This window comes from Excalfactoria chinensis, chromosome 2 (assembly GCF_039878825.1).
Source record: "Excalfactoria chinensis isolate bCotChi1 chromosome 2, bCotChi1.hap2, whole genome shotgun sequence".
In the NCBI taxonomy this organism is placed as follows: Eukaryota; Metazoa; Chordata; class Aves; order Galliformes; family Phasianidae; genus Excalfactoria; species Excalfactoria chinensis.
The window spans coordinates 96,207,256-96,235,010 of NC_092826.1; the positions used below are offsets into that span (position 1 = coordinate 96,207,256).

At 35.0% G+C, this 27,755-nt stretch overlaps 1 protein-coding gene across 3 annotated transcripts in view; it reads left to right on the forward strand.

Moving 5' to 3' along the window:
- The window catches only part of BBS9 (Bardet-Biedl syndrome 9), a 280,198-nt gene that overhangs the window by 67,638 nt on the left and 184,805 nt on the right, over positions 1-27,755 (forward strand). For all 3 annotated transcript variants that reach the window (XM_072327288.1, XM_072327289.1, XM_072327287.1), the window contains exons 17-18: positions 1,821-1,993; positions 3,746-3,898. In XM_072327288.1, the coding sequence (XP_072183389.1) occupies positions 1,821-1,993; positions 3,746-3,898 (326 nt within the window). The remainder of the gene's footprint in view (positions 1-1,820; positions 1,994-3,745; positions 3,899-27,755) is intronic.

Consider the following 27,755-nt stretch of genomic DNA (forward strand, 5'->3'; position numbering starts at 1 on the left):
TGCTTTTTGCAGAGTGAACTAGTAGTACTACCTACTGTGATGTTTGAATCATTGTTAACTATTAGTGATTCTCTGAGTCTTCTGCTTTTCTGTTTAAGAATATTTCTGAAAATAATAACTTGTAAATTTTTTGTAAGAAATCTGATTTTAATGAAAACCTGACACAAATAGGTTAACAATTATAAAAGTTTTTCAACTTCTGTGTATTAAAGCACATACTTTGTACATCTAAGGAATCTCATTTTCCTACGGTTTCTAAATCTAACTTGTCTTTGAGTGCTGGAAGGTCATGTAAAGCAAATGATTACTCAGATCAAGATAAAATTAGATTTTGTTTGTATTGACCAGCAAACAACGTGTACTTAATTTGCTTTTTGAAGGAAATTAGTTTTATCAATTTTAATCATTAATGTATTAGGCATGTCAATTTATGTGGAATGTCTGTTGATTTGGTCTGAAAACATCTGAGCTAAATTTCCTTAAGGACAAATCACTTAAGGCAAAGTATGACAATACATCCAACTAAATCTGGCCATTACATTGAGAGTATTTAAAAATATGGGTATTAGGTTGAATGTTATCTTTAGCAGATGGTATTCTTTTCTTTAACAGACATATTTTTAAATAAAACTTGCTTCTTTCCTGTTACACTGTAAACAGAATTTGTCATTTTCTGTTCAGTGAAATGTGTATCCTGGGAAGGATGCCAGTGGTAATGTCAAACAATGTGTATTACTAATGTTGAGAAAGAATTAAATAACATGTTTGACTTCTAAAGAATTTTGCTCCATTTGATATTCTGTGATCCTTATTAATGAGACTGAAAAAAAGTAATTATTTTGTATGAAAAAACCTCAACAACTCTGTTGTTTCATAGTTGATTTTCTGTCTTTTCCTTCAGATAACATTGATAGATAATGCCAAGAAATAAAATACTGTTGTTAGAAAATGTATCTGGCAAGAAAAAAAGACACAGTTATCCACTAAAGTTTTCCTTTCAATATTTAATTAATTCTCATATCCTGAAATCTGAAAACGGACTACACAAAAATGGAGTAGAAACAACAGTAATAAGGTCTCATCCCATTATCCTGATAATTTGAAATTCACTGAAATATGTTAAGTTGAATGAACTTGTTGGAACAGAGAACACTAATGGAATCTTTGTGGGTTTTTGTTCATTTCAATTGTATTAACATTTTCTACACTAAGCTACATTAACAAAACTGTAGTGTATGTTAGATTGATAAGACACTGCTTAACATTAGCTGTTAGAGCGATGCATGATAGTAACAAAGCCGATTATTGTTGTATGTGACTACAGGATGAGTAACAATTTACTACTGGAAGATACCATTGGAAGTAAAGATGTAAAAAAATTGTATTAGTGAATGTATTGTCCAAGAACTCAGGAACTATGTTTCTAAAAGGCATTCAAGATTCTAGATGCAACGTGGTTTGTTTGTTACAACTGTTATTAGTTGCTGAGGATGCTGTGCTTCTCTCATGATCCAAAGTGAATTGAGCATGACTCTGCCTCCAGGCCCAGAAAAACTTAAGGCTGTGTTATGCCAGGGAATGCAGGTGGCCTGATCTTATTGAGTAAATCTCATTTCCTTATTGTGGTATTTTATAGTTATTTGTGCTTCATGAACAGGCCCATGATACAGGACAGAAGTTTCTTTAATGCTAATGAACGTGTATCTTCTATGAAAATCCATACTACAGACTTGAAATGCAGTTATAAAGTTAGTTAAATTCCTATGTATATGGCTTAAATGTATGCACTGTTAGTCTTGTATTTGTTCTTCTTTTCAAAGAACGATACAGGATCCAGAGTGATCAATTAGAAGACCTTTGGTTAATAACAAAGGAATTAACGCTTAGACTGGAAGAACATTTCAAAAAGCAAAATTGCAAAGACTTTGTATGTACCTTTTCGGGTTCACTTCCTCTGCAAGAATACTTTGACCTAATTGATCGGCATTTCGAGGTATGTTACATAGCATATGGATAGCTACTATTTTCTAAGTTCAAAATTACTTGTTATTACTAGGAACAATCCATTTAAAACTGTGATCGCAGACATACAACAATTTGTCTTTCAGAAAGTATGGAGATGCATCTGAGATAATGACATTTTTTCCAGCACTGGGTGTTTCTTAAAATTCAGAGTTGTACCTTTACTCTGAAATGATCTAATGCTCTGTCCCTTTTTTGGGAAGATATCCCATTTTTCCTTCTCTTCCTAGAAAAGCTTCATTGTGTTTCTTTTTTTTAAGCCTGCTTCAATACCCTTCCTAATTATGTTCTAACAGAATAGTATGTGTTCTTATTTGTAAAAATCTATTTCCTAAACTTGGGAATCTTAATTTTTTTTGCAAATGTTGAGACACAATAAAATAGTTATGTCACAAAGTATCTTCAAAGTTGCATGTCCTGAAATGTTTCTTTTAATAACTGCTGGCCTTCCTGCCCTCCAGGAAGCCAGCTGTATTCTGGGCTTCTTCAAAAGAGAGGTGGCCAACAGGGCAAGGGAGGTGACTGTCCCCTTCTGCACTGCACTTGTGAGGCTCCATCTGGAGTATTACATTCAAAACTTGAGCCCCTAGCACAAGAAAAATGTAGACCTGTTGGAGTGGATTGAGAAAAGGGCCACAAGGATGACCAAAGGGCTGGTGTACTTCTCCTATGAAAACTTGCTGAAGGAGCTGGACTTGTTCAACCTATAGAAAAGAAGGCTCCAGAGAGACCTCATTTGGACCTTGCAGTTCTTAGAGGGAGCTTATAAACAAGAGGGAGATGAATGCCTTACAGAGTGCGACAGTGACAGGGCAAGGTGGAATGGTTTTAAACTAAAAGAGGAGAGATTTAGATTAGATGTTAGGAGGAAGTTTTTTACTTGTTACGTGGAGAGACATTGGAAAAAGTTGCTCAAAGAACCTGTGCATGCCCCATCCCTCGAGGTGTTGGAGGCCAGGTTGGATGGAACTGGGGCATCTTGGTCTAGTGAGTGGCAACCCTGCACATGGCAGGGTTTAAAACTAGACGATCATAATGTCCCTTCCAACCCAAACCATTCTATGATTGTGTGTTTTTCTGTAAGAGACTTGCTTGTCTTAGAGGTTTGCAATGGAAAATATAAAGCTGGTTATAAAGATAAAACAGAATTTTTTATTACCTGGGCATTTAATATATGATGTTTAATGTTTTGTGAATGTTTCAAGAAAGCTGGTTGCTGTACCCGATAAATATAGAAGAAAGTAAAAAAGATTTCATTTCAGAGAAAGAAGTTATTCAGTCAGTGCAGAATTTATTTCTTTTATTTATGCTTAGGGAAATACCCTAAATTTACTTTTTACAGTAATTAATAACAAGCCTCATCCATCATTTGTGTATCATATAGTACATGAATCTGAGGAGAAACCCTGAGATTCTGGTGGCGAAAGTTCTTTCTTATTGGTAGGCTTTTTGGTGGGATTCTTATGCATTAATACATACTGTACTGGCTGTTGGAAATTATTTTTTACTTAAGTAGCAAATAGTGATTCCTGAAAATGTTAGTAAGTTTCATGAGGAGTATAAAATTAACCACACTAGTATGAAGGTAGCCTAAGCAACATAACAGTATTTGAATGAGTAATTGCTCTCAAGAATTTTACTATTAGTTTCTCATTTTATTTTGATTGGAATTTGAAATGCATATGACCCATAATCTGAATTCTTGAAAATGTTTTAATTGCAGCTACGCTTGAATGCTGAAAAATTTCAGGAGCTGTTATCTGAGAGGGCCGTTCAATTCAGAGCTATTGAGCGACGATTGCTGACACGATTTAAAGATAAAACTCCTGCTCCTCTTCAACATCTGGACACCTTGCTAGAAGGAACGTTCAGAGAGGTCAGTACAGTTTGATTACGAACGTAATCTTTGTTTATTTTCTTTGTAAAACTTAGCTTCATGCATATAAGCTATGCTTTCCTGGTCATGTTTACTATACAAGAGACCAGGAAGCAGTAATTTGTTTAACTTTATATTGCCTGTAAGTTTCCAGATGATTTGCAATAGTTTTATTTAATCAGTTGCCACAAAATTGTTACTGCTGGGTCACACCAGCTTGATAACACATCACTAGCTGATGTGTTGGTAGTGTAAATATTTTATAGTTCATGTGAAAGTATTTTATAGTTCATAGCTTATGTAAATATTTTATGGTACTCGTGGAATGGTTTGGTTGGCATAACATTCAAAACAAATTCGTCTGAGGCTGTCCATATCCTTCTGCATGGGGCTTTTATGTTCTGTTGATCTCAGAATACAATCACTACAGAATAACAATGTTTAAAAAAAAAAAAAAATTAAGGTAATAAAAATATTCCTAAACCATCCCCATACTGGAAGTACATGACAAAGAAGAAATATTTTTTCTCCTCTTCTCCTGCATCAACTCCACATAAGGAAGAATAATTTTACTGTGTGCTCTAATGAAACTTTTCCATAAATTAGAGAAAAAGTGCCTTTCCTTTCGTGACTGAAAACAAGAGAAACATGCTGTATTTCCATCTTTATTGTTAATGAGTTAACTATGAGATAATTTGTAAAACTTCTTTTTATGTGGAAAAATACTTTGTCTTGTTAAGACATAGATGATTTTTTAATGCTTTGAAATGGCACAAATAAATAATCCCCACAGATAAACAAGAGGCGGTCTCTTGGGTTTACTTCTGCTGTGTGGAAGTGTTGTTTTTAAACTTGAAACCAATTGGGAAGTTCTTGACCATTTTATAAAATGGGTCAGTTCTGGTATTATCTCAAAAAGCAGGTTGTTAAAAATAGCTACATATTATGAAAGTTTATTTTATATGAAAGGTTCTTCAAATCAAAATTAGATTTTTCTATATTCCTTAACAGTTATAGGATTTTTAAAAAATCATTATTAGAATTGCTGTATTTTAAAGGAGAAGATGGAAAAAGATTTCTTTCTATACAACAAATATTTACACTTTTCCATGTTAGTTAAAACTTGATTTTAGACAAACTCATATTTTTCTTGGTTGTTTCCCTTTATCATTTTCCTTTGTTCTTATGAGTCTTGCAATGAGGAAATTTTGTTATTCTTGATGCAAACAAAAGTATAGTAACAAGTTGCCTGTTTGCTTTTCTTTTGGAAAAGTTGTTTGTTTCAAAGATCATAGCTCATTAGTTTGCTCAGTGTATCCAATGAAGAAATTATCTATACCCATGGAAAGTGAATGGGGTTGACTCCTCTTTGCTTCAGTTGAGTTTCAAGTGAACTCTGAATAAAAGTGATAGAAAAGTTTTAGGGGAGACTGTAATATAAATGTTAGGCTGACAAAACCCACAATTAAATACTATAAGCATTAGATAGCAAAAGAATTGAGTTTTTTTTCCAGTTCTTACCAGTGTCTGAGAATTTCTTATGCTAAAAATTCTTGTAATGAGGAGAAAAGGACAAGTGATGCAACTTTATTTCTTTGATTTTTTTTTATTTATTTTTTTTAAACTGAAGTAATTATTTTCTACAAAAGAAGCATTTTCTTTACGTTGGGTTTTGCAGTCAGAATGGAAATGTGAATTTTATATTGTACTCCAGACCTTTTCATCTAGAACAGGAAGAAATTTCCAGTTATTATGAATATCTCTGTTTTGACTACTGTTTGTTTAACTCCATCTCTAAGACTGGGGCTCTATGTATGATGGTTTCTTGATAGAATTACTATTATATATATATGTGTGTGTGTGTGCGTATATGTACACAAACATGTGCACTCATATGTATACACACACGCACACATATATACTGAAGCTGTAGTGGTGTAATTTCTCTGGCCTGATATAAAGGTGTCTTTTATTGCTTTCTGTATTTCTTTGCATGAGAACAGTTATACAGAAAATGTATAAAAGACATTTTAGTAGAAATCTAATAATATTAGGATACTGTAGCTGTACTTTCCATCTTCACAATAAGGAATAAACATATAAGCAGGCATAGTTGCGTGCAGTGCTGAACATTTTTCTTCATTTTTATTCCTCACTCCTTTTCAGTATTTACTCCTAGAATTTGTCTTTATGAATGGATGTCTGAGTAGGTTTGAGTGTCTATTACGGCAGTTAACAAATACCAATTCACAGTCTTCTATTTTGAAAGGAAAAGATATTGTATATGTAGTAATTATGTATATTAGAAAAAGAAAAATGTCATTATTGTGTTGCTTAAGACTTATTTGTAGGAAGACCATAGAAAAATTGTTGGAAATAAATAGATGATATTTATGTGCCTGTGAATGATGATTTCTTAAACTCTGGTTTAAAAAACAATTATTGGTGCAATTTGCTATTGCCACACTATTAGCTCTTATTAGCGAAAAAAAGGAGTTTAGATTGATCTGTAAGTAATTGAAGTAGTTGAGATTACAGAGGTGCTTCTTGATTTGAAGGACTTTTCTGAGATTTCGTAGCAAAAGTAGGTGCTTTATGTAATGTTGACTCTGTAGAGATGTGTTATTTATTGAAAGTGCAATTGAATGATCTTTAATCTCTCTGGTGTGTTTTCTGTGATATTAAAAAAATAATAATTTGGCAGTAGCTGCGGGTGCTTGCCTTGGAATTATAAATTTTCATTCAAGTTACATTATTGGGGCTTCCAGGTACAAGCTGGAGTTAACAATAAGGATCATAAGAATCAGATGATTCCATTTATTTTGACTCACATGGATTTTAACCCAGACAGTCTAAGTAGTACTAGATATGTTAAGTTGTAAACTGCTTAACACAGTAACTGTGTTTGAAAGGTTTGTGCATTTACATTCTTTTATGAAAGAAGAGAAAAGGGATGGGTTTGAAACATGGGAGTGGAGTTCTCCTAGGGCACTAACTATTGCTTAGCCAACTTGAAGTAGGTGAAATGTTGAATCTTCTGTTGAATCTTTGAATCTTCTGTTGAAACTGTTGAATCTTCTCTCAGATGCATGTTTTAAATTTAAAAAAATGTGATGGCAAAGCAGGCTTCTCTATTTTGCATTGTACTACAACAAACTGAAGAAAATTAAAACAAATCACAAAGCAAATAGGTTTGTCCTCCATCCTCATGCTTACATCATGTGTAATAAACCTAGCTCCCTTTCCGTTCTTTTTTGCCACTGTTGCAAAAGGCTTATTTGTCACCCATCTTTAGAACTTCTAACTGTTCTATGTTTTTTTTTTAAATACTGAAATATCAACTTGTTCTCTGTCTTCAGTGGCAATTTGTGTGCTAATTGTCTAGCCAATGCAGTAGCTGGCCAGACAAGATGGATGATGTCAGAATTCTTGACCTCGTCTCAGTGGAATCACTAATAATGTCTCTCTCCACTCGCAGTCTGCTGATATAGAAAAATATATAGGAACTTAAAAGACTTATGGATCTTCATTCCCTTGTAAAATTTAGTAATGGTTGTGGGAAACAACAACTTAATGAACTAGGAATAGACTGTCACAACAAGTCTGATATATAGTCAACACAGTTGTGTAATGTTAGAAAACTGGGCTTAATAATTGAATGGTGAATGGTTCCTAATTTTTTGATTGATGACACATTTTAGTTTTTCTTTTTTTAAGGCACTTATTTATATATTTGAGTGTGTGTTGCAGTTAGTAAGAGAACATAACTAACTTTTCTAGATAGAACCGCTAGAATAACTGATGTAAGTTTTCTTCTATTATCTTTTTATTTGTTACTGAAAAACTTGCCTCAGAAATACTTGGCTGCAAACAGCAAAAAAATAACTTTCAGTGTAATTGTCAGACACTGCACTGTAAACAGCGAGTTGTCTGGTTCATTCTGTTTTCCTTAGTATAGAGCCTGTGTCTGTATCTTGCATCTTGAGAGATCTGCCTATAAAAATTGTAGCTTGTAAAATCTGTGCATATAGGATATTTTCATTTAAAACCTCTGTTGTGTGAAATGAGAATAAAGTATCCAAGAGTCCGCTCATTTTTTGAGAGTGAAGCGTGGGTTAGTGTTTGTAGTGTATAGGAAAAAATACACTAAAGATGCTGAAGTTTAATTTCAGTGTTGATCCCTTAGTCTGTTCTCCCTTCTGCTTTCCTGTATTGCTTATTTTATTTTATTTTTATTAATATAGCTAGCAACTTTGGAAAGTCAGTGAATCTCTTATCAGTGATTGACAGATTGAACTGCTTGCAGTCAGAGATACCGTGAATTGCCGTTTAGAGTAAAGAGAATAATTCCATCAGGAAAACCCATTTTAATTCCTTACACTGTAGTAAACTGTATAGGAATGTCACCAGTGCCTGAGAGAAAGATTTACTTATACATAAGAGTTTCGTATCCTTGAGATGTATGTTCTAGCCTGTTCTTCAGACATACTGTCCTGAATGTTAGTTGGGGATCTTGAGCATTGTGGTAGTGACTTCTGAAGGAAGAGGTGAATTTTGTGAAGGATCTGAAAGTCAGATGAACACACTGGTTCTTCTGAATAGTAATGTCATAGGAGTTGACCTTCCTGATACACGTGGAAGAATTTTGAAGTGAGATGTTTCTAACATTTTCAGAACATCTTATTTCATAGCCTGATGTAAACAGATTATTCCACACTTTTGAGATGGAATATGCGCAAGCAACTGTGTTATGAATTAATGCCAGGTCCTGAAACTTCAGATCAAATAATCACACTGTCTTCTGGCGTGGTCCAGAGTTTCATGCCACAGCACTAGATTGTTATTTAGCTGTCCTTAAGTTTGTTCTGTGTTTACAGGTAATTTTTCTTGCAACAGGTTGATCCTTCTGGAGTCCTTAAATCCCATTTCAAAATTACTTGTTGTAGCTGTGGTACACAACAAGATATATCCTGGTCTTGAAAACTGAAATAGCCTAATCAAAAGCTAGCTTTGTAGTTTTTTCTGATGACAATTGAGATAACTGGTTGATTCTGAACTGTATCTTTTGAATTATATGATTTCATTCCTGGAATTTTGGCCCTTCATGTGGAAACCACTGTTCCAATTAATGGTAGACAAATATCCAAAAGTGAGTTGTGTCCTTCTTGTCTAACACATTTGATCGTTTCTCAGAACAGATCCCTATCTGATTTAAACCTGCTTTATTCCAGAAAGGCTGATTTATAAGACATGGGAATCTGGCTGTATTTATGAGCTCTCCTTTATGACAAGGAACAATCTGTGGCTTCAACAGTATTCCACATGAGCTACATATAAAAGAGATGCCATCGAGAAATTTTAAAATTGTGTCTAAGGTGATAAAAAAAATTGTACTAATATACTTCCTTCACAGCACTATTCGAACAAAATTATGTGTCTCACAATTTAGAGATGGCTCATGATCTGCCTTCTTAGAACTGGAATCTAACTTTTGACTTTCTTCACCTTTCTCTGCAGATCTGATTTAATCTTCTGGGCTGTTGGGTGCAGGGTCTAGCAGAATTATGGATGTTCTCTGTCCCTGTGTTTCTAGGCATGTGCTTGAGGTTTATTCCCTTATCTTGCAAACATGTAGATGTATGGACAATGATACAAACATCACTGGAAGTTTCTGACTCATTTTCATCTCTTCAGTGAGAGATTTGGATCTTGTCACTGCCTCTTGAAAGGAAACATATATCTTCACTCTTTGCCTTAGATTCATAGAATCATAGAATCACCCAAGTTGGAAAAGACCTTAAAGATCATCAAGTTCAACCCCATCCTGACCATGCTACCCTAACTCTAATAACCCTCCACTAAATCATGTCCCTGAACTCCACATCCAAACAGTTTTTAGACACATCCAGGGATGGTCACTCAAGCACCTCCCTGGGAAGCCTATTCCAGTGCTTAACAACCCTTTTTGTAACTAAGTGTTTCCTGATATCCAGCCTAAACTTACCTTGGCACAACTTGAGGCCGTTTCCCCTCATCCCATCATCTGTCACCAGTGAGAAGAGACGAGCACTGCTCTCACCTTTCAGTTATTTGAAGAGAGCATTAAGGTCTCCCCTCAGCCTCCTCTTCTCCAGACTAAACAACCCCAGTTCCCTCAGTCTCTCCTCATAGGGCATATTCTCCAAGACCTTCACAAGCCTTGTTACCCTTCTTTGGACCCACTCCAGCACCTCAATGTCCTTTGTGTATGGAGGTGCTCAAAACTGAACACAGTACTTGAGGTTGGGCCTCACCAGTTCCTGGTACAAGAGCAGGATGATTTCCATAGTCCTGCTCACCACACCACTCCTGATACAGGCCAGGATGCCACTGGTCTTCTTAGCCACCCAGGCACACCACTGGCTCCTATTCAACTGACTGTCTATCAATGCACAAAGGTCTCTTTCCATTGGCTGCTCCTCCCCAAGCCTGTAGGGTTGCCTGGGGTTGTTGTGACCAAAATGCAGGGCCCAACACTTAGTTCTGTTTGCTCAGTTCCTGTTCTGCTTCTTCTCTCAGAATAAGATTTCCCCCAGCTATCAAATAACTCTTCCTTTTGATTTTAGATCTGTTATTCTTTGGACTTGGTTCCAAACTCACCTCATTGAACTGTCTCCCTATAATCAGCCATTTTTTTTGGCTTAGGGAATCGGACATCCTCAAGTCTAGTGACAATGTAGTTTCAGGCTGTTAACTGCCTGCTAGATACATTGATTTCTTTTGGTATTTCTGCAGCAGTTTCAGCATAAAAGTGAGGAGTATATCAAAGGTAAATAGCCACAGCTAGGTAGGCAAAAGACAATTTATAGGCAGCAGTAGAAAAGGATATACTTGTGTTTGCGTATGTATGTGAGCATATATATAATTCATCATGTATTTAGCCTTCAGAATTGTTCCTGAATGTCTTTTCAGTATCATATATCATTTAAGTAAGAGGGCAGCATTTTACTTCCGTGATAGCTGATTCTAACAGTACCTAATTTACTAAATAAATGAATAAACATCTTCCTGTTTCTCTCCATACTCCACTTCCATCTACTGATTTTGGAAGGTAGGCTCTTAATATCTGATCTGCTATAGAGGTGTAGCACCAAATAAGTATGGGCATTAAATATGTACATATATTTGATAAACATCCTTTGTTAAAAGTACAAGTGCTGTTTCTTGCAGTATTTTAACACTTGCAGTTCATAGAGCACTTTGATTTTTAGTGATTTGTGGTCAGTAGCAAATAAAACTCATTATATTCTATTCACTAAAGCACACTTAGCGTGTCATTAAAAGTCCATTAACGCTTTGTTCAAGCCCCTTAGCTCCTTTCCTTGTTTATTAATTGGTTGATAAAAATCTCAAAACTGATTTTTAGTGATTGATTATTCATTCTAGAGTTCCATTTCTGACACACATGGCCTCGGGAACTTAACATTTTGAGAATGATTCATTGCTTGATTAGTAAGGACTTTACCTCAAAGCAAAACCATTAGGGTTTATCATGCGTGACTCAAAGGCTATATATCACACCCACTCTTGTAATAGTTGTTTTCCCCAGATAATGTCTGTGAGAACTGCACCCATGGTATAATTTAGCTGTTTTTGGCTTGAATAAATATACTGTTCTTTGAAAGGATTACATTTAACTTATCATTTTGTTGCTGTTTCTGCTAAGTGTAGATATATATATATATTTCTCATAACCACTAGAAGTAGCTTATTGGCTTTTATATGTAATTAAAATTCTCTATTTTAATGGTGTTCAAACAGTGTTATGATTCTGTTTCTCTAAGACTTATTTAGCTTTAATACTGAAATATTTACAGTACCACGAAGGCTCCTTTTTATTTGAAGGTATATTCCAAATCTACTACAAAGTAGTTAGTTTGAGATATGTTTATTGAGATTACTGTCACAACTCTTCTGTATTTCAGTCTGTGGTAGCAATTATTTGTTCCACTGAGGGACAGTCTTTATGTAAGATCAACTAGTTTATGGGACAAACAGATAAAACTGATGCTACTGTCTTCATCAGTCCTCACTGCCCTTCCTGAGAGAACCTTAAAGACCTGTGTAGAAGAATGCCAATATCACAAGAAGAAAGAGTTGGAAGTAAGAAGTCCCTGTGAATGTAGCTGGGGAATGGAGCACCTCATCTAGGATCATATTCTAGTCCTGTCATATTCTCAGCTAAAAAGGGTTTCAGCTTCACTCAGTCTTGTCTACTGAATTTCCCCCCCCCGAACTGCTGAATAGCCAGTTATGGAAACCCTCTTCTCCATTCAAATCATCAGAGGGCCAGAGGTAAATTCACCTCCCACCACTGGTCTTTTTAGTGCTATTGCATCAGTGTAAACTGTCAGAGGATTCCTCAGACTTTGTTTCAGTCCTTGGGGATATGGCCAGATCGCATCTTCTCAGTATATAAAGGCAGTGGCAAAAAGTGATTAATCTAATTGACTTTTCCATGACTAGTGCCATTTTCAATGGGAAAAATAGTGTTTTGCAAGGCTATGCATTCTGCTTTCAGCCTAATGTGATACAGACCATACATCCCTTGTGAGATGAGATGCCTCATCTCTGTGGGGACAGAAAGGACCTATGAACGCTTTAAGTAGAAATGGAACCAGTGGGCCACAATTCCTAAGAGAAACAAATACAGATGTCTTATTTATTTGAAATAAATCTTTATATAATTTTTTAATCTGAAATATTGAATACCTTCGCTGAAGCTTAAAGTATTGCCAGGCTGTCTTGTTGGAAGGAATATACTCCATAGGCAAGCAAGGAATTGCTATGCAGTAGTGTAAGCAAAACTTGAATATAATATGCATGCCATGTTCATAGAAAGATGGAAAACCCTCTTATTTCATGCTTCTAGTAACGTTTCTGTGTTAGCCTGTTTTGGGGTACAGTAGCAACTGAGTCATAAAAGCATTATAGCTGGTAACAACTAATTATTGTATGTGGTGAAAGATGTAATGGCTTTGCAAGTTTGCATGCATGGTCTTTGTGAAATAGCCTATTTAAATTTGGTTACCCAGATGTGATTGTGAAAGCACAGTTGCTGTGCCTTCAGGTAGTTGAAATAACATAGCTAACTAGATAATTTTCTGCTGTGGCTTACAGTAAGTTATACCAATTTCTTTGATTTACAGGAGATGATAATAGCATGTTGTGGTTGGATGACAAGTACATGTTGGTTTCTATTTCTTGCTAAGTAAGAGGCTTAAATACTCAGATTTAGTGAAATGTTCTTTATGCTTGTGTTCATCATTATCAATTTATATGTTTTCTATACCAATGACTGACTGTATGATTGAGAGAGTGCTGTGTAATTCAATAGCATTTTACTCCAAACTCTAAGACATAGATGACATTTCACTTAGTCATTGATGATGGCTACACCAAAATGATTCATATGAATCATGATCTTGACTGATGTCAGTAGACCTCCAGTCATCGAAGTGCCTCCACTCCCACCTCCAGAGTACGTCATGCTGCTTATGTGCTCCTTGTGCTTTCCTGATCACTTGATTTGGGATTCTGCTTTGTAGTACTCACCAGAGGAAGTCTAGTAGTAGACTCTGGATTCTTAGAGAAAACAAATAATTCCAAAATAGTACAAACACTTTCTTTAATAGAAAACCTTCTGTTTCTTTGCATGCATATTCCTTGCAGTCACTACAATTTCAACTCAGTTGTTGCTGTAACCACCACTTCTCTGAGTAAAAACGTGACTTGTGTGGTCATTTTCCACATTCAGATCTTTTTAATAAAAGGTGTAGTTTATGTTGGAGCTGAACTGTTGATTAAATCTGTAAACTGACAAAAAGAAATTAGGAAAATATTTTTTTTATCCATTTGTCATTGCCAGTTGGCTTGTTAGATCTGTTTTACGTTTCAGTTGTGCTTAACTACTAACTTCCATATAGTTAGTATTTATATATTGTGAAGCCTTTAATTATTCTGCAGTGGATAATTTAAACCTGTGTGAAAAAGGAAAAAGTGGCTAATGTAAAAAAGAGTTGGTATAATGAAGTGAAGGAGTCAGAAGTCAGGGAGCAAGAAGACAGTAATGATGAGTTTCAAAACTTTATAGGCATTATGTTAAGGTTTTTAATAAATTAAATGTTCCATTCCCACTGCTTACCTTGAGCTCTTTGAAGTTTAGTGGTTGCCAGTTTCTTGGTGTAATATTAGTAATTTGGTGTGGAAAGAGCTTTGGAGGTATTTAGACATCGTAAACTAAAGCATCTGCTTGAGTTCTTTGTTGGATGAAGGGCCAGCACGCTCAGATCTTGAGATGGTAGGCTTTGGCTGCAAGTGCTATTTGTCTTTCTTGCAAGAAACCTATTGGTCAGCTTAGAAAACATTTTGCATGAGTGCTGGAGGCTGTTTGCTGGTCTAAGTTCTTATGACAGGATGGAGAGATGGAAAAAGAAGCATTATGCATCAAAGGAACTGGATGTTTTAAAATGTATTTTTAAAGGAATCATTCCCTTTCCCATTAGGAAATTTGAAAGCATTTGTTATAGATAACATATTTTTATTTTGTTCATTGTTTATACACTTTACACCAACCTACTTATTAAAACCCAAAGCCTATTAAAGGCCTTTGAATTCAGAGTCTTTCATGTTACAATGTGTCTATTTACTGCCTTCAGTAGGCTTGTAATATATTTAACTTGAAGAGGTTAACAAGCATACCTTGGAGTGTTACTTTTATTTTCTGTTCTGTGACACTTAACAAAATCCCATTATACAATTAAGTAGTATTATAATGCTAAAATGTTAATTTGTTCTGCATTCCGTTGAAATTGAATTTTTTTTTTCTTGTGCATCAGCCCATGAGTTCTGTATAAAACCTATAATTTAAGCACTACACCATAGAAGTGCCCTAAATTAGTATCCTTTTGCCTTTGGTACCTTAATTACATGTCATTATTTAGTACTTAAAGAGCAACCTCTAGCTATTGGTTAAATATTTGCTAGCTAATTAGATTTGTCATGTTAAAGAAAACAGTAGCCCTTGCCTCTGTCCTAATTTGAATGGGCTTCAGAGTTTTGAGAAAATGCTTTTTTTTCCCAGGCTTTCCTGGATGAAAACTGAACTTTCTGCATTTTCTATGTGTTTGTTTTGTCTTGTTTTATTTCCTATTTAGTGAGTGTGTTGTCGTGCATTAGCTATCTATCACTTCTCAATAAGCAACTGAAAGATATGTATTTTAGAGAAGGCTGATCTGTCTCAGTATGTGTCTTCTGGATATGTTAGTTCTCCCAGTTTTTATGAGCATCTCATATGCTCAGTTTCTTTTTATTGTGGAAACAAATGTGAAACAGAATATATTTTGACTACTATTACCTGTCTTTCAGATTTTATTTTCTTACCTATTAGTGGAAGCAAGTGTATGTTGTTTGATCAGATTCATAAGGAATACAGTTGATTTTAACATCTGCTAAACTATTTTCTGACATGCGTGAGGATTATCTTTCTCCTATATATATATATTTAATGGGATGTGGAAATTGTACAATGCAAAAAATTATGAACAGTTTATAGGTTGACTTTATCTTCAGTATTTTATCCATGTTTTCTGGATTGTGTTATTTTTGCATTTTTGTTTTGTCTTTTTCTGTGCTGTTTCCTTTGTGTGAAAGCACACGAATAGATTGTAGTTTATGGTTGCAGTTAGATAGGATTCTATGATGTGAAATACGTCTTACATCATTTCCTACTTTTTTTTTTTTTTTTGAGGTCCACAGAAAAAAGTAGTGGAAGCTTGTCTACAGCAGGTTCTATTTGACTTGACTCCTAGCCAGTCATTCAGTTCAGTATCTCCCCTTACTCTTATCTAGGTCTCAATTTATTGTCTGCACTGTCCATTTGTTTTTGGAAGCCTAATGTATCCAAATAGTTTCTTCATCATCTCTTCACATTTGTTTTATTACGTTGCAGGTTAAAAATTGAAGAGATTGGCATGGTTACAAATCGATGCTCAGTTCTACATTTGTATTTATTGTGGTAGTGTCACTGAACTTTTATTTTTAAAAATCCATCAGGGACAAATGGAGAAATTTATGCTGATACAAGTCTTCAGCTTGCTCATGTGTTTTTCTTCTATGGGAAGTCCATTTATGGAACAGGGAAACATTTGATCTCTAGTGTATAACTTTGTTACTATGATAAGCATTTTTCATTTCTGAGGCGTATTATCTTATTTATTTGCTTTTTCTTGGAGTAGGGATCATGGTGGGGAATGCCAATAGTGCACTTACAGAGAAACCTGTTGGCCTGACCGGTCTGGGTCTAAGTACTTCAACCTTTGAAGTAGATAGTTCCTATGATAACTTCTTTTCACATTATCTGTATGTGTTTCCTTTGTTCTTTATAGATTAGAAACCTGAAAGCTCTGAAATCGTTGCTTCACTATTTATATATGGGTATGAGTGATTTGTTGATTATTGACTGCATTTATTCATGTTTTTGAATTCAACAAGGCAGTCTGTAAAGGCAGTGACTGTCCAAGAGGCCCAGTTCTTTGGAGAGAAAAAAAAATGTGTTCTATGGAAACTTTTCCCCAAGAGGAGTTTTTGAGATTTATGTGGATTACGGAGTTTTAAGAAGGGTCATTCCTTAATTTTCTTTCCGAACAAAAATGCCAAGACACAATTTTAGCAGGTAATAATAAAAATTGAAAACTGTTTTGTGTTCTGGGAGTGGTGCCAACGTATCTGTATTTGCAGCTCCCAGGACAGATCTAAGAGGGAAAGCTTTTCCTCATTGCCCTCAGAAGACTGCTAGAACAAGCCTGTGACATTTCTGTTTCACTGCATCTGTGTTATTTACTTCCCTTTCACATTATTTTCTTTAGAAATTTATGGTCAATGCAAAGGGGGAAGAGGAAAGTCATAACCCTTTGTTTTGATCACAGGTGCATTTTTCTAATAGGAAGTCACGTTTCATTTGACATGTGCGATATTTGAATGATTCTGTAATAGATCCTCAGCCAGAATAAATTATGGGAGTTAATGTCTCTGACTGTGAACACAAACTGGGATCTGTTCTCTAGCCCAGGTAAGTTTTCTTCAGGTTCTTTTTAGTGAAACAACTCAGACTGCAAATTTAAGCATTTCCTAAATTGTTATGACTTTTTGAAGAGATTCAAAGTCTGATTTTATTTGTTGAAACAACTTATGTTGTCTCTTGACGTGTTACTGTTATTTTGAGCAAACTAATCAAATGGAGAATTTGTGTGTATATGTAGCTTTTTTTTTAAAAAAACCAATGTACTTGTCAGACAAAAGATTTTTAAAATGAAATGTGCATGTCCAGAGTTTTCCAGTCTGTGTTCCTGAAGACTCCTCAGTGCCTTACTAAGACAATAATTTGTTGCAGCTATATTGTGAGCAGTGTTGATTACACTGTAAACCTCTTTGATGCTGGACTGCTGCAAGTGCTCTGTCTTTGAAAATAAAACGTTATTATTAAGAGAACTAAACCTGAATTTAAAGATGTAAATTGTAGTCTGAAAAACTGGTGTGCTGCAAATCGGTATTTTTACAATAAATAAAGGTTCCTCTTCTTTTTATTTTACTCTCTTTTTGGCATTACATATGGAACAAGACTACTTTCAGTTGAGAAATGGGTTGTTCCAGCAGAGTGCAGCAAAAGGCAAATAGTGTAAATATGTTTAGTTTTCCTCAAGAGTTTTTATGCTGTTTAAAAAAAAATAAAGGAAGAATTGAGATAAAAGGAGTTTGTAATGCATAAAATTGTAGATGAAACATGGAGATTCTGCTTAAGATGATTGCAGTTTAGTAGGTTTATAAAGATTTTTCTGCACGTTTTTTCCTTCTGTAACTCTGAGACTTAGACTTTGCTAGGAAAATAATTAAGGGAGTTTTAACGTACAATGAATAATATAGAGAGAACTATAAAGAACTTCTAAGCATGAGTGGTAAACAGAAGCAGTACTTTGATTTTTGGTAACTAAATGCTATTGTTTATCTGGGGCTGGACTGTAAGCTTGTAGAACTACTGAGATTACAATTCAGGCATTTTTTCCTTCTTCCAGTTTCTCATACTTGGGGAATTAGACTACACTGCCTTTCATAATTTTAGCTGCTGTATTTTTCCCCTCTTACTTAATTGATTAAAATTTACTAAGTTTTATTATTGGCCTTTGTTTCACTATAGCATGCAAAAATTTCCTTTAGCCTTTAGAAGCCTTACTTTAAGTGACACAATTATGAAAAGATTATATAGTTACCTTCTCCCTCAAAAATGTAAATAAGAGTAAGTGTGAGAATATTTGGTTATGGGTAATATATACAATTTAAGTCAGCCTTCTAGTTTACTCTTGGGGAAAATTTCCAATGACACAAAAGGATTCTTGGTTGTTCCTTGTGTCTGCATGTTTAAAGTTACTTTAAGATATTTTTTCTTTATATAGGCATAATTTTGCTAAGTATTACTGATTAAAGAGCGGTGAAGAGACCACCAAGAAGTATAGTCGTTTTGTAAACCAATAGTAGTTTTCCGAACCTGAGAAGAGGAAATCTATCTAGTCTTAAAATATGTGTTAATGGGTATGAGATACTTAGCTTAGAAAAAGTGTATATGTATGTATGCACATACAAATTCAGTGATTGATAATTGTATATGCACAATATTTATTATGAAATCTCAAAAGAATGTAGTCTTTCTTAATCCATCTGTTAAAATTTATATAATTTGAATCAAGCTATATGTTTTCACTAATGGTTTCTAACATTATTCCCATGTCAGAACCTGGATTTAAAGCACTAAATAGGCTTATGTTTTCACTGCCTGGGCTGCTGCTTGTTCCCTTGGTTCTCCTGATCCTGGGCTTCAAAATGCTTTACACTGCCAAAGTTGAAGTGGGAAGTGTTCCTAGGCAAGTTCATCAAGTTCATTCTCAGCTCATTAATCAGTGGGAACAAGTCAAATGCAGCACTAAGGGTGTGCAGGTCTGTGATTCCCATCCAGTTGCTTGAGGGCACTGGAGACTTAACTCCACAGTGTGCCCTAAGATCCTTCAATTGATCCCCTTTCCTTTTGTCAAGAGTGGCCCTTCCTGACACCTCTGACCACCAGAGTGATAGAGCTGCACTACTTCCTCCTCCTTCCTGCTGGTCAAATTAAGACAACAGTCTCCCTGGTTACTACCCGGGGAGACACTAACCTTGCCATGTCGAAGGACAGGGATTCTGAGTTGGAGAACAATCAAATTAGGCTTTCAGGAGGCCATTCTGGCATTACAGTCTGTTGCAATCACCAGTTCCCCAGTATTCCCGTGTGCTTTTGTCTCCAGTAGCTGTTTGTAACAGCCTCTGGTATATGCTGAGTGAGAATTTTTTCTACCATTACCTGAATTCTCACAAATGGCAAAAATCAGAATTTTTAATAGTGTGAAGTAACTCTAAATTGCTGTAGTACCTTCAGACTCCAGTTAAGGTCAAGGCACACCGTGTATTGGATGCTGTGTAAACAGAGAATAAACTCCCTTTTTTTTTCCCCAGAAAAGATCTTCCTGTTTCAGTAGACCAAATCTCAAACAAGTTTTGAATTTAAACTAATGTAATCTAACCTAAAGATGAAGGTCGGAGTGATAAAAGCTTAGGGGTATTCAGGAAAGTAGTTATACAATGTGATGATTCTGGGTTCTACTGACTTTTCTAATATTGTTTATTTTGTTTAAATTATTGGATCTGTCCCAGTCTGTAGTCTGAAGGGAATTATTTACTGACCTTTCCCATACCAGAAAGTCTTAACAGAGCCAGAGTGGTGTTAAGCTCATCTAATTTTTTTTTTTTTTCTTGCCTCAGCCTAGCAAGACTTTATTTACAAGAAGACAAGAAGGGAATACATTTAAAAATCACAAATCACTCACTGAAGAAAAGTGATTGCTGGAGTGGTCATTATTCTTGTGAAGGTGATGCTTAGTTTTGCAGAGCATTTTGTTAGCTTTGGTCGACTAAAGAGAAAATGGTCAGCAAATACAAGCCATAAGGATCGTGAAGAAGATTTTTAAACTTTCCAAGTAGTGTGGTACATGTAGTATTTGTTATCTAAGGTTTTCTTCTATGGTAGGACAGCATGGCCGCTCTCAAGTTAGAACTCTTATGTGAATTTGACTGCCAGCATGCCTAGATGTGTACCTGTCAGCTGAACAAGATAGCTGTGTGTTTTTTATCTGCATAGTAATCTGCTAGTTCCTTCATGGATTCAATCAGAAAGATCACCAGGAGATATGAAATCAGTCTGAATGATTTGCAGAACATAGTAATGACTGAGAGGAACAGAGGTGAGATTGCAAAAATTTAATAAAAAATAAAAAGAAGCATCAAAAAGCAGTGAGCCTGAAGATAGAACCATAAAGTCTATTTAGGTTGAGGAGACTGACTTGATAATTATGCTTTGATAGTTATTTTGGTGGGAGTCAGTAGCACGGTCCTGCAATCTGTATGTGAAGAAGTCATTAGTCTAAGAGCCGTTTCACCTAAGTAGTAGAAGAAAGGTTTCAAAAGTTCAGAAAGGGGAAAGAATGTTAAGGCGGTGACTAGAAAGAGCACGTTCATTGTTTTTTGAGATGAGGAAAAGAGAGAAGATGGAGTGATAAGTTGAAAGGAATATGATGTGTGCTTATGGGGCTTTTGTTTTAATTAAGACACAAGCTGTATGTCCCTGGATTGACCATAGCACATAAACTGTGTGCAGAGAAAGAGAAGAAACTGAGGGTCCCAGAATACAGAGCTGTCTTTGTTGTCGTAGTACCAGAGCCTTTACAGCCTTCATTATTACTTTTCTGGGCACTGCAACCAGTAGGGGATATTTATGATTTGCATGGTGTGAATGTTTGTGGTAGTTGTGAAATTTTAGGGTAAGAGAAGATCTGACCCATTAAGCCTGGAAGAGATGTGAGTGCAGGCTGTTTTGAAGCAAGGTATTGTGGGGGAAAGCACTCTATGTAGTTAGAAGCAGTAGGGAAACTAAGAATATAGATTTTAGCTGACAGGAATACATGTTTTTAAATGGCTATTGGTTCTGAGTAAGAAGATGAGAGTTTATGGATGCTAGGGGCTAGAGGAATATAATAGGTGTTCTACTTGGATGAAAAGGTAGATAAGATGAGACAACAAAGAGAGGAAAAGAATCCAGGACTTTCAGAGAAAAATGAAATAAGTATTTTTGAACATACTACTTTTTCTTTTTTTTTTTTTTTTTTTTTTTTTTTTTTTCTTCCATGTAAATAATTGATTTACAGGCCTAGAAAGATTGTAAAATGGGAACGGTGGGAATTTAGATTTTGCATGTTCAGACTGGGAGATCAGTTGGGGAAAAAGGGGTGGAGGGGAAGAAAACCTAGAAAATACAGAAGCTAGTCATGCTTCAAAACAATAATAAATACTTGGTACAGATAAAGTAACATTTACACTGTTTTCGCATTCTTTTTTCACAGTTGATTCTTTTCATCTTGTAAAGATAATAAATGAATAATCTTAATATGTTGGTATTTGAAAGTTCTTCCTTGGTTTTCATGAAGAGTATTTATTTTCCATCAGTCCATTACAGTGTAACATTGATTGGTGCATGTAATGTATTATTCATACTGTTCTAGTTTCATCCCATTAGCAATGCCAACATTATGCTGAATTCTGCAATGGAAATCTTGTGTAAAGAGTCTGTACAGCAACTTGCATTGTGGTTCAGATCCCATTTCACATTTAGTGGCAAGACAGAGCACACAACAGCACCTTATTGATAGTATTAAGACTTTATTCCTCCTTTGTCCCTGTGAGCAATGCAGTGAGCATTGCAGATGTGTTCTAGAGCTGTAAATCTAAGTGTGAAAGGCAGAATGTGTTTATCAGAATGGGTTTATTTTTAGTTCTTGTATTATATCTTTGTCTTCCCAATAGCTAGAGTCATCAGGACAAATAACTAAAACCATCACATGACAAAAATAGCAAGAAAAAGAATTAAAAACAGCCTTCACATAAAATAGTCTGACTTTTTGGTCTACATACACAGTCCTTTGGGTATACTTTTTGATCTTGTAACTTATGCTGTGCCTAGAGCTGATTTAAATATGTACTAGAGCCAACTACACAGCGTGGTTAATGTTACTGAAGGTCTGCTGAATGCAAGTACAGCAACAACGAAGAACATTTTCATTTGAATCACAACTGAGTTGTAGTATAGCAGTATGCAACTTTATGCTATATTTTATATAAAAACTTTTAAAATGTCCACCTAATTCAGTGATAATCTGTTGATTGACCAAATGCTTTGGGCCTGGCCTTATTGGCCACGTTTTTTGTTTGTTTTTTTTTTTCCCCCCAAAAAAAATCTCCAAAAATCAATGATTTTTTTTTTTTTTAAAACCAATTAAATATTCTCTGAAAAAGTCCACAAAAAAGCTGAAATTTCTGAACAAGTAAATGATTTTCAGCTTTTTTTTTTCATAAATGTTCTGATTTTTTGAGCAGCTGTGTAAACAATGAAATAATCACTTCCTGACACAGATACTTTAAAAAATGAACCACAACAACAGCAACAAAACCCACCTGAAAGCCAAACTGTTCTTTAAGGTGGCTGTATCATCAAGGGTATATGGCTGACATCTCCAAAACTGCATTTCGTTGTATTTTGTTTTTGAAGATGTGGGGAGTCTGAGCAAAGTCAGGAGGTCTATCTTGCAGACAGAACTGACTCATGAGCCTCTGAAAAGTTGAGGTGGAAGGGTAGCAAAGAGTCTATAGACTTTAAAAGGATAAATGGGAGAGCAAGGGAGATGAACAGCTTGAGGTACAAAAGAAATAGTTTCAAGGAGGAATATTCCAAAGGGATTAGAAAACAGAGACTTAAAAGAAAACCAGTGATGGTGAGAGTGAGTGAGCATTTCTGGTTTTAAGGAAGATTTTCTCAGCTTTTTGGAGAATAAGGAGCCTAGCAGTCTTTAGTAAGCTCTACGTATGTTGAGAAGTACTTCAATATGTACAGACCTTTTCTTGACAAGGAAACTTACGTGCAGCAATTTATGCCAATAGAACACTGATATTTCTGAGCTAAAATGAAAAGGAGGTGAGGAAAATTCAGTTATTTACAGTAATGTTATATCTTCAATGTAGTTTTTCTTCAGTGTGATTGTGAGTAAATTTTAGTACAGAAATGTGAATTACTGTTTTCAGTAAGAGTTATGGTTTTGGGTTTCCTTAGCTTTTACAGTGGTTTTTACAGAGTATTTTCATATATTGACTAAAGTATTTGCACGTTTTTCAGAAACAGGCTTGAGTGCTGTAGATTGTTTATAATTATTCATCTTCTTGAATTGCAGCATGCACATACATAATGTGAGACAATTATATGAACATATTTTGAAGTAATTGATCAGAATTCTACTTAGTATCAGATGAAGCTGTGCTTGCAGGAGCAGAAAAGAGGCCCAAACCAAATGGTTTGAAAAATGAATAAACCCCTTTCTCAACGCGTTTCCTACTTTTCCTTTTATCTGGTGATACTTGGCATAAGAAAAAAAAAATATTCTACAGTGTTTTTTATGGTATTTACCCTTCATGAGAGTAGTAGTTTGAATTTTCTATGTAATTTGAGCCCAATTTTAACTGCAGGAAGGTTTTGACCTTCTGAATCATAAATTGGTAGCAGGAATTACTGTAGAGCGCCCCAAGCTACCACAGGCTTACTAGGTGCAACATTGAAAAGCCAGCAGTAGAACAAGATGATGTAGTCATGAGATGTTGTTTTGCACCAGGAGACTCTGATCCATTATGATCCCAGTAAGAAAGGCACTTGGATGAGAAGACATTTCTTAAGACATGATATTTTCAATCATTCCTTAATCATACTTAGTAAAATGTAAATATTGTTTTAGTTTTGGGAAAATTTCTCCACATTTTTCAACTGCATGTTAAAAAATGTTTATGGTAAGGTTTGTGAACTGTGATCCATATTCATTTTTGAAAGATATTCTTTAATTGCCTGTTATTGCTCTAATAAATATGTTGGTTTTGATCATCCCATTTGAGAAGTTTTAGTAAAATACTATTTATGTTTTTTTGCAATTATCCTAAGCTCTATTCATCTTAAAAACTTGAGCCATCTCAACAACAACAATAATATAAGCATATATAAGATACATAACCCACTCTTGCAACCAGGTATCTTTTTTGACATTTTTCTCATATTTCAACCAGATTGGGTTGCTGAATTTAGCTGCTTAAACATTTCAAGTTAAAGATTCCCGAGTTGGAGGCTTATATTTGTATACAACATCAAGAAAAATAACAGGTCACTGAATTAATCTATGAAATTCATTCTCTAAACATAAAATCTTAAGATTGATAGTATTACATTATTTTTTTTTTCATGGGATGCTCTTTTCCAGCCATGTTTTGCATCCTTTCAAATGTGATTTAAATTCAGCATATGACTCCTACCATTTCATCATCCAGTTATTCTGCTGGTTGACTTTAGCGGTGAAGTCTTAAGCTGGTAGCCATCCTATGGTGCAGTTTCCTGTACCTACACAGATTTCACATTACACGCTTGTGGGTTGTTTAAGTAGTGGGGAAAAGAGTGTTGAAAAATGATGTTCAATTAAATGTACACATCAGTTTTCTGATGTGGTAATCAATATCCCACTCACTGGTGAACACAAGGAGAGAATTATATGTGAGAATTGTTAATAAATTACGAGGAAGTGCTGGTGATAGAATAATTGAACCAAGTTGGCCCACAGGGAGATCAGGGAGTATCTGAGCTTTTCTGGGGACTTGTTACAATTTCTTCCTGCATATATATATATTTTTTTCCTTAGTGTCTGAAGTGCAAGTATATAGAGATACAGATAGAGCCTTTCATTCTTATGAATGAGATAGTTGAAGAAGTCTAACTCATCAATGTTTTCGCTAGTGCCATCTAAATCTCAAATGTAGATATGACTTCCTATTGTCTTGTCTTGCTTTTGCTTTTCTGCTTTCTCTTGTTTCATCACGTTTCTTTTCCCTAAACATATAGCATTACTCATTATTGTGAAGTTCACGGTATATATTTCCTTTGACTATTTAGCAATTTTGTAACAAGTTTTCTTTTGCTATAAAAAGGATGGTTCACTAAAAGTTCTCATTTTTTTTTTTTTTTTAAGTTGTCAGACTGTTCCATTCAAACACTTTGCAAATGGAGCGCTTACCTTTTCAAAGCCAAGATTTTGTTTTCATTTTGAAATTCCAATTTGTTTCTATTTCCCTAAAACTAAAAAGAAAATTGGAAAAGCAATGGTTTGAAATTAGGATGAATTAATGTTTCACTAGAATTATTATTTTCCATTCTTTTACGTTCTTGTTCTCTAAATTATTTCATGCTTTGTCCGTATTCAGAGCATGACGATTTAAAAACTCAAAACCACAAAATTAAATGGATTAAAAAAGGGATGTCTGAAAATTCTACTGGGAAGTTTCAGTATTCTGTGTTTGCATTGAGATTTTAAGCTGCCAAATGTTCTGTGGAATGGAAATGCTAAACTGCACTTTTCAGTTAATTATATTTTTCAAGCTATTTCATAGATACGTTTTATGTTCATTATGGAGATACAGAAAACATTGTAAGAAACCATTTCTAGCATTAGAAATGTCTCTGAATCCTTGTTCCCAATCTACTATTTTCAACACAGCGCTTTTTCCCAGCTAAATTCTAAAGGGAATCCAGATGTTTATTTAAATATTCATAAAACAACTACAGTTGGAGCTGGGAGGATCATAGATACCTGTGTTCATTTCACACTCCATTCATCTTGCAGTTAAAAATATAGTATTCATTGCAGTGCTAGCAGATGAGCTCCTTGACAGGAAAATGATTTTTTTCTTTTTTCTTTTTTTTTTTTTTTTTCTCTTTTCTTTTTTCTTCTTTCTTTTTTTTTTAACCTCTACAAGTAAGGCTTTATGGAAAGGAGGCTGTAGAGCTGTCTTGGAAAATGTAATGTATTGACTATTGACCACAGTCCCACAGAAGAAGCTTTGTGTACATTATTTAAATATTGTATTCTTGAAGAATTCTGAATTTATTTGTACTCGCTTTAACACTGGGTATGTCTGGAAAGGGGATAAAACTTTTAAAGGAGACAGTTACAGCCTTGCAATTAAGAATGAGGTGAATTTCACGTTTAAGTCACGTTTTATATTTAATTGTGGATAAGACAGAGCAGTTTACCATCTTTTTTGACATTCAGTGAAGTGAGAAAGAAAAGAGCGCTGCCAAATATTCGTTGTCGTAAAGTATCTGAAAAATGTGATTTATTTGGCAGTTTTTGCTGACAAACTTTGCAAGCTACTGTGGTGAAAACCTTAATTTTTTAACATTTGTTACCTGTTGAAAGTGATGACATTATAGTTCACTTAAAACGTTTAGATCGGGCCTTCTTTATCCCTTCAGATATTTGTCCACAAGTATTAACGGATAAGGAGGTAGAAATTGTTGTACTGCAGATATGTTAATTCTAGGATCTCTACAAGGGAAGATATGCAGTGAGTGGAAATTCATAGAGAGAAGCATAAAAGCCAGAAGGCAGAGAATTTGGGTTATGTGTGCAGAACATCATAGGAAGAGACAAGCAGAAGCTGGAATCAGTGAGGTGAAAGAAAGAAGAGGGATGTGCTTTCTAGCTATTCGGAGGAAATAAAGCATCTGCAAACCTTTACAAGCCAGTAACAGAGTGCTTCTGCTTTTCATCTAATTACAGAAAGTGAGTCAAAGTCACCGTGAATCTGGCCTTAAAAGCTTTAAAGGAAAAGGAAGCAGAATTGATAATACAGAAATTAAAATTGACATGTTCATAGTCAGCAAAGATTATGTAGGTTGTTCTATCCAAATCAATATGTCCTGAGACCATTCTATTCCTTGCTCATTTAAAGATGTACTTGTATGCAGTTCACTATCCATTTTGATAAATTACGTATTTAAGATTCAAAAAATGAGACACTTGAGCATTTGCAGGAACATTAGATGGAAATGGCAAAATGAGTGGACATGGTTTGTATATAAATAAGAAGGTAGCCCACGTGCCATGTAATTTTAGGTACAAATGGTACTGTGCTTTTTCTTTTTTCTCCTCTTTCGGTATTTTCTTTCATCCTTATACATGTGTTCCTTTTCTGATATGATATCTAACTAGATTTACGAGTTTTGGCTTTTCCACCAGATTCAGCTGTTGATGATGAAATGTATTTGAACTCTCAGCTCATGGTAGTGGCTTCTTTAAAATGCTGTGATAACAGATACTGTGAGCGTGAGTGGCTTTCTGTATGTCTGGCTTTATTTAGAAGATAAGGAACTCTTTTTTGACGGCAAGCAGTATGTACCATTATTATTTCTAAAACAGCTAGACAGATTTGAAATAACACATATTCCTTTCAAGCTGTTGGGAAAATAGTTGAATTAGAGTATGCTTGCTAGTTTCTGGTCTTACCAGAGTAAATAAATCATATAAGTAATAAAACCATGAAGGAGCAGAACTCTGAGGTGTACTGACTTTTTCATTTAGTTATTTACATGGATTTTATTGTCATTCTTGCATGCATTCGTGACATTGAGCACCAGTAAGGTAAATTATGTTATTTTGATAAATGTTGTCAAAGCTGAAATCTCAGGAGTATGAAGATCTGTGATCTACACATAAAGGAAGATCATGATCACATGAAGTAAGCTTCCACATAGCTGTGAGGTCCAGGAGGGCACGTCAGGGGTAGAATCCGTGGATGTGAGAGAGATTTAGTCCCATTAGATACT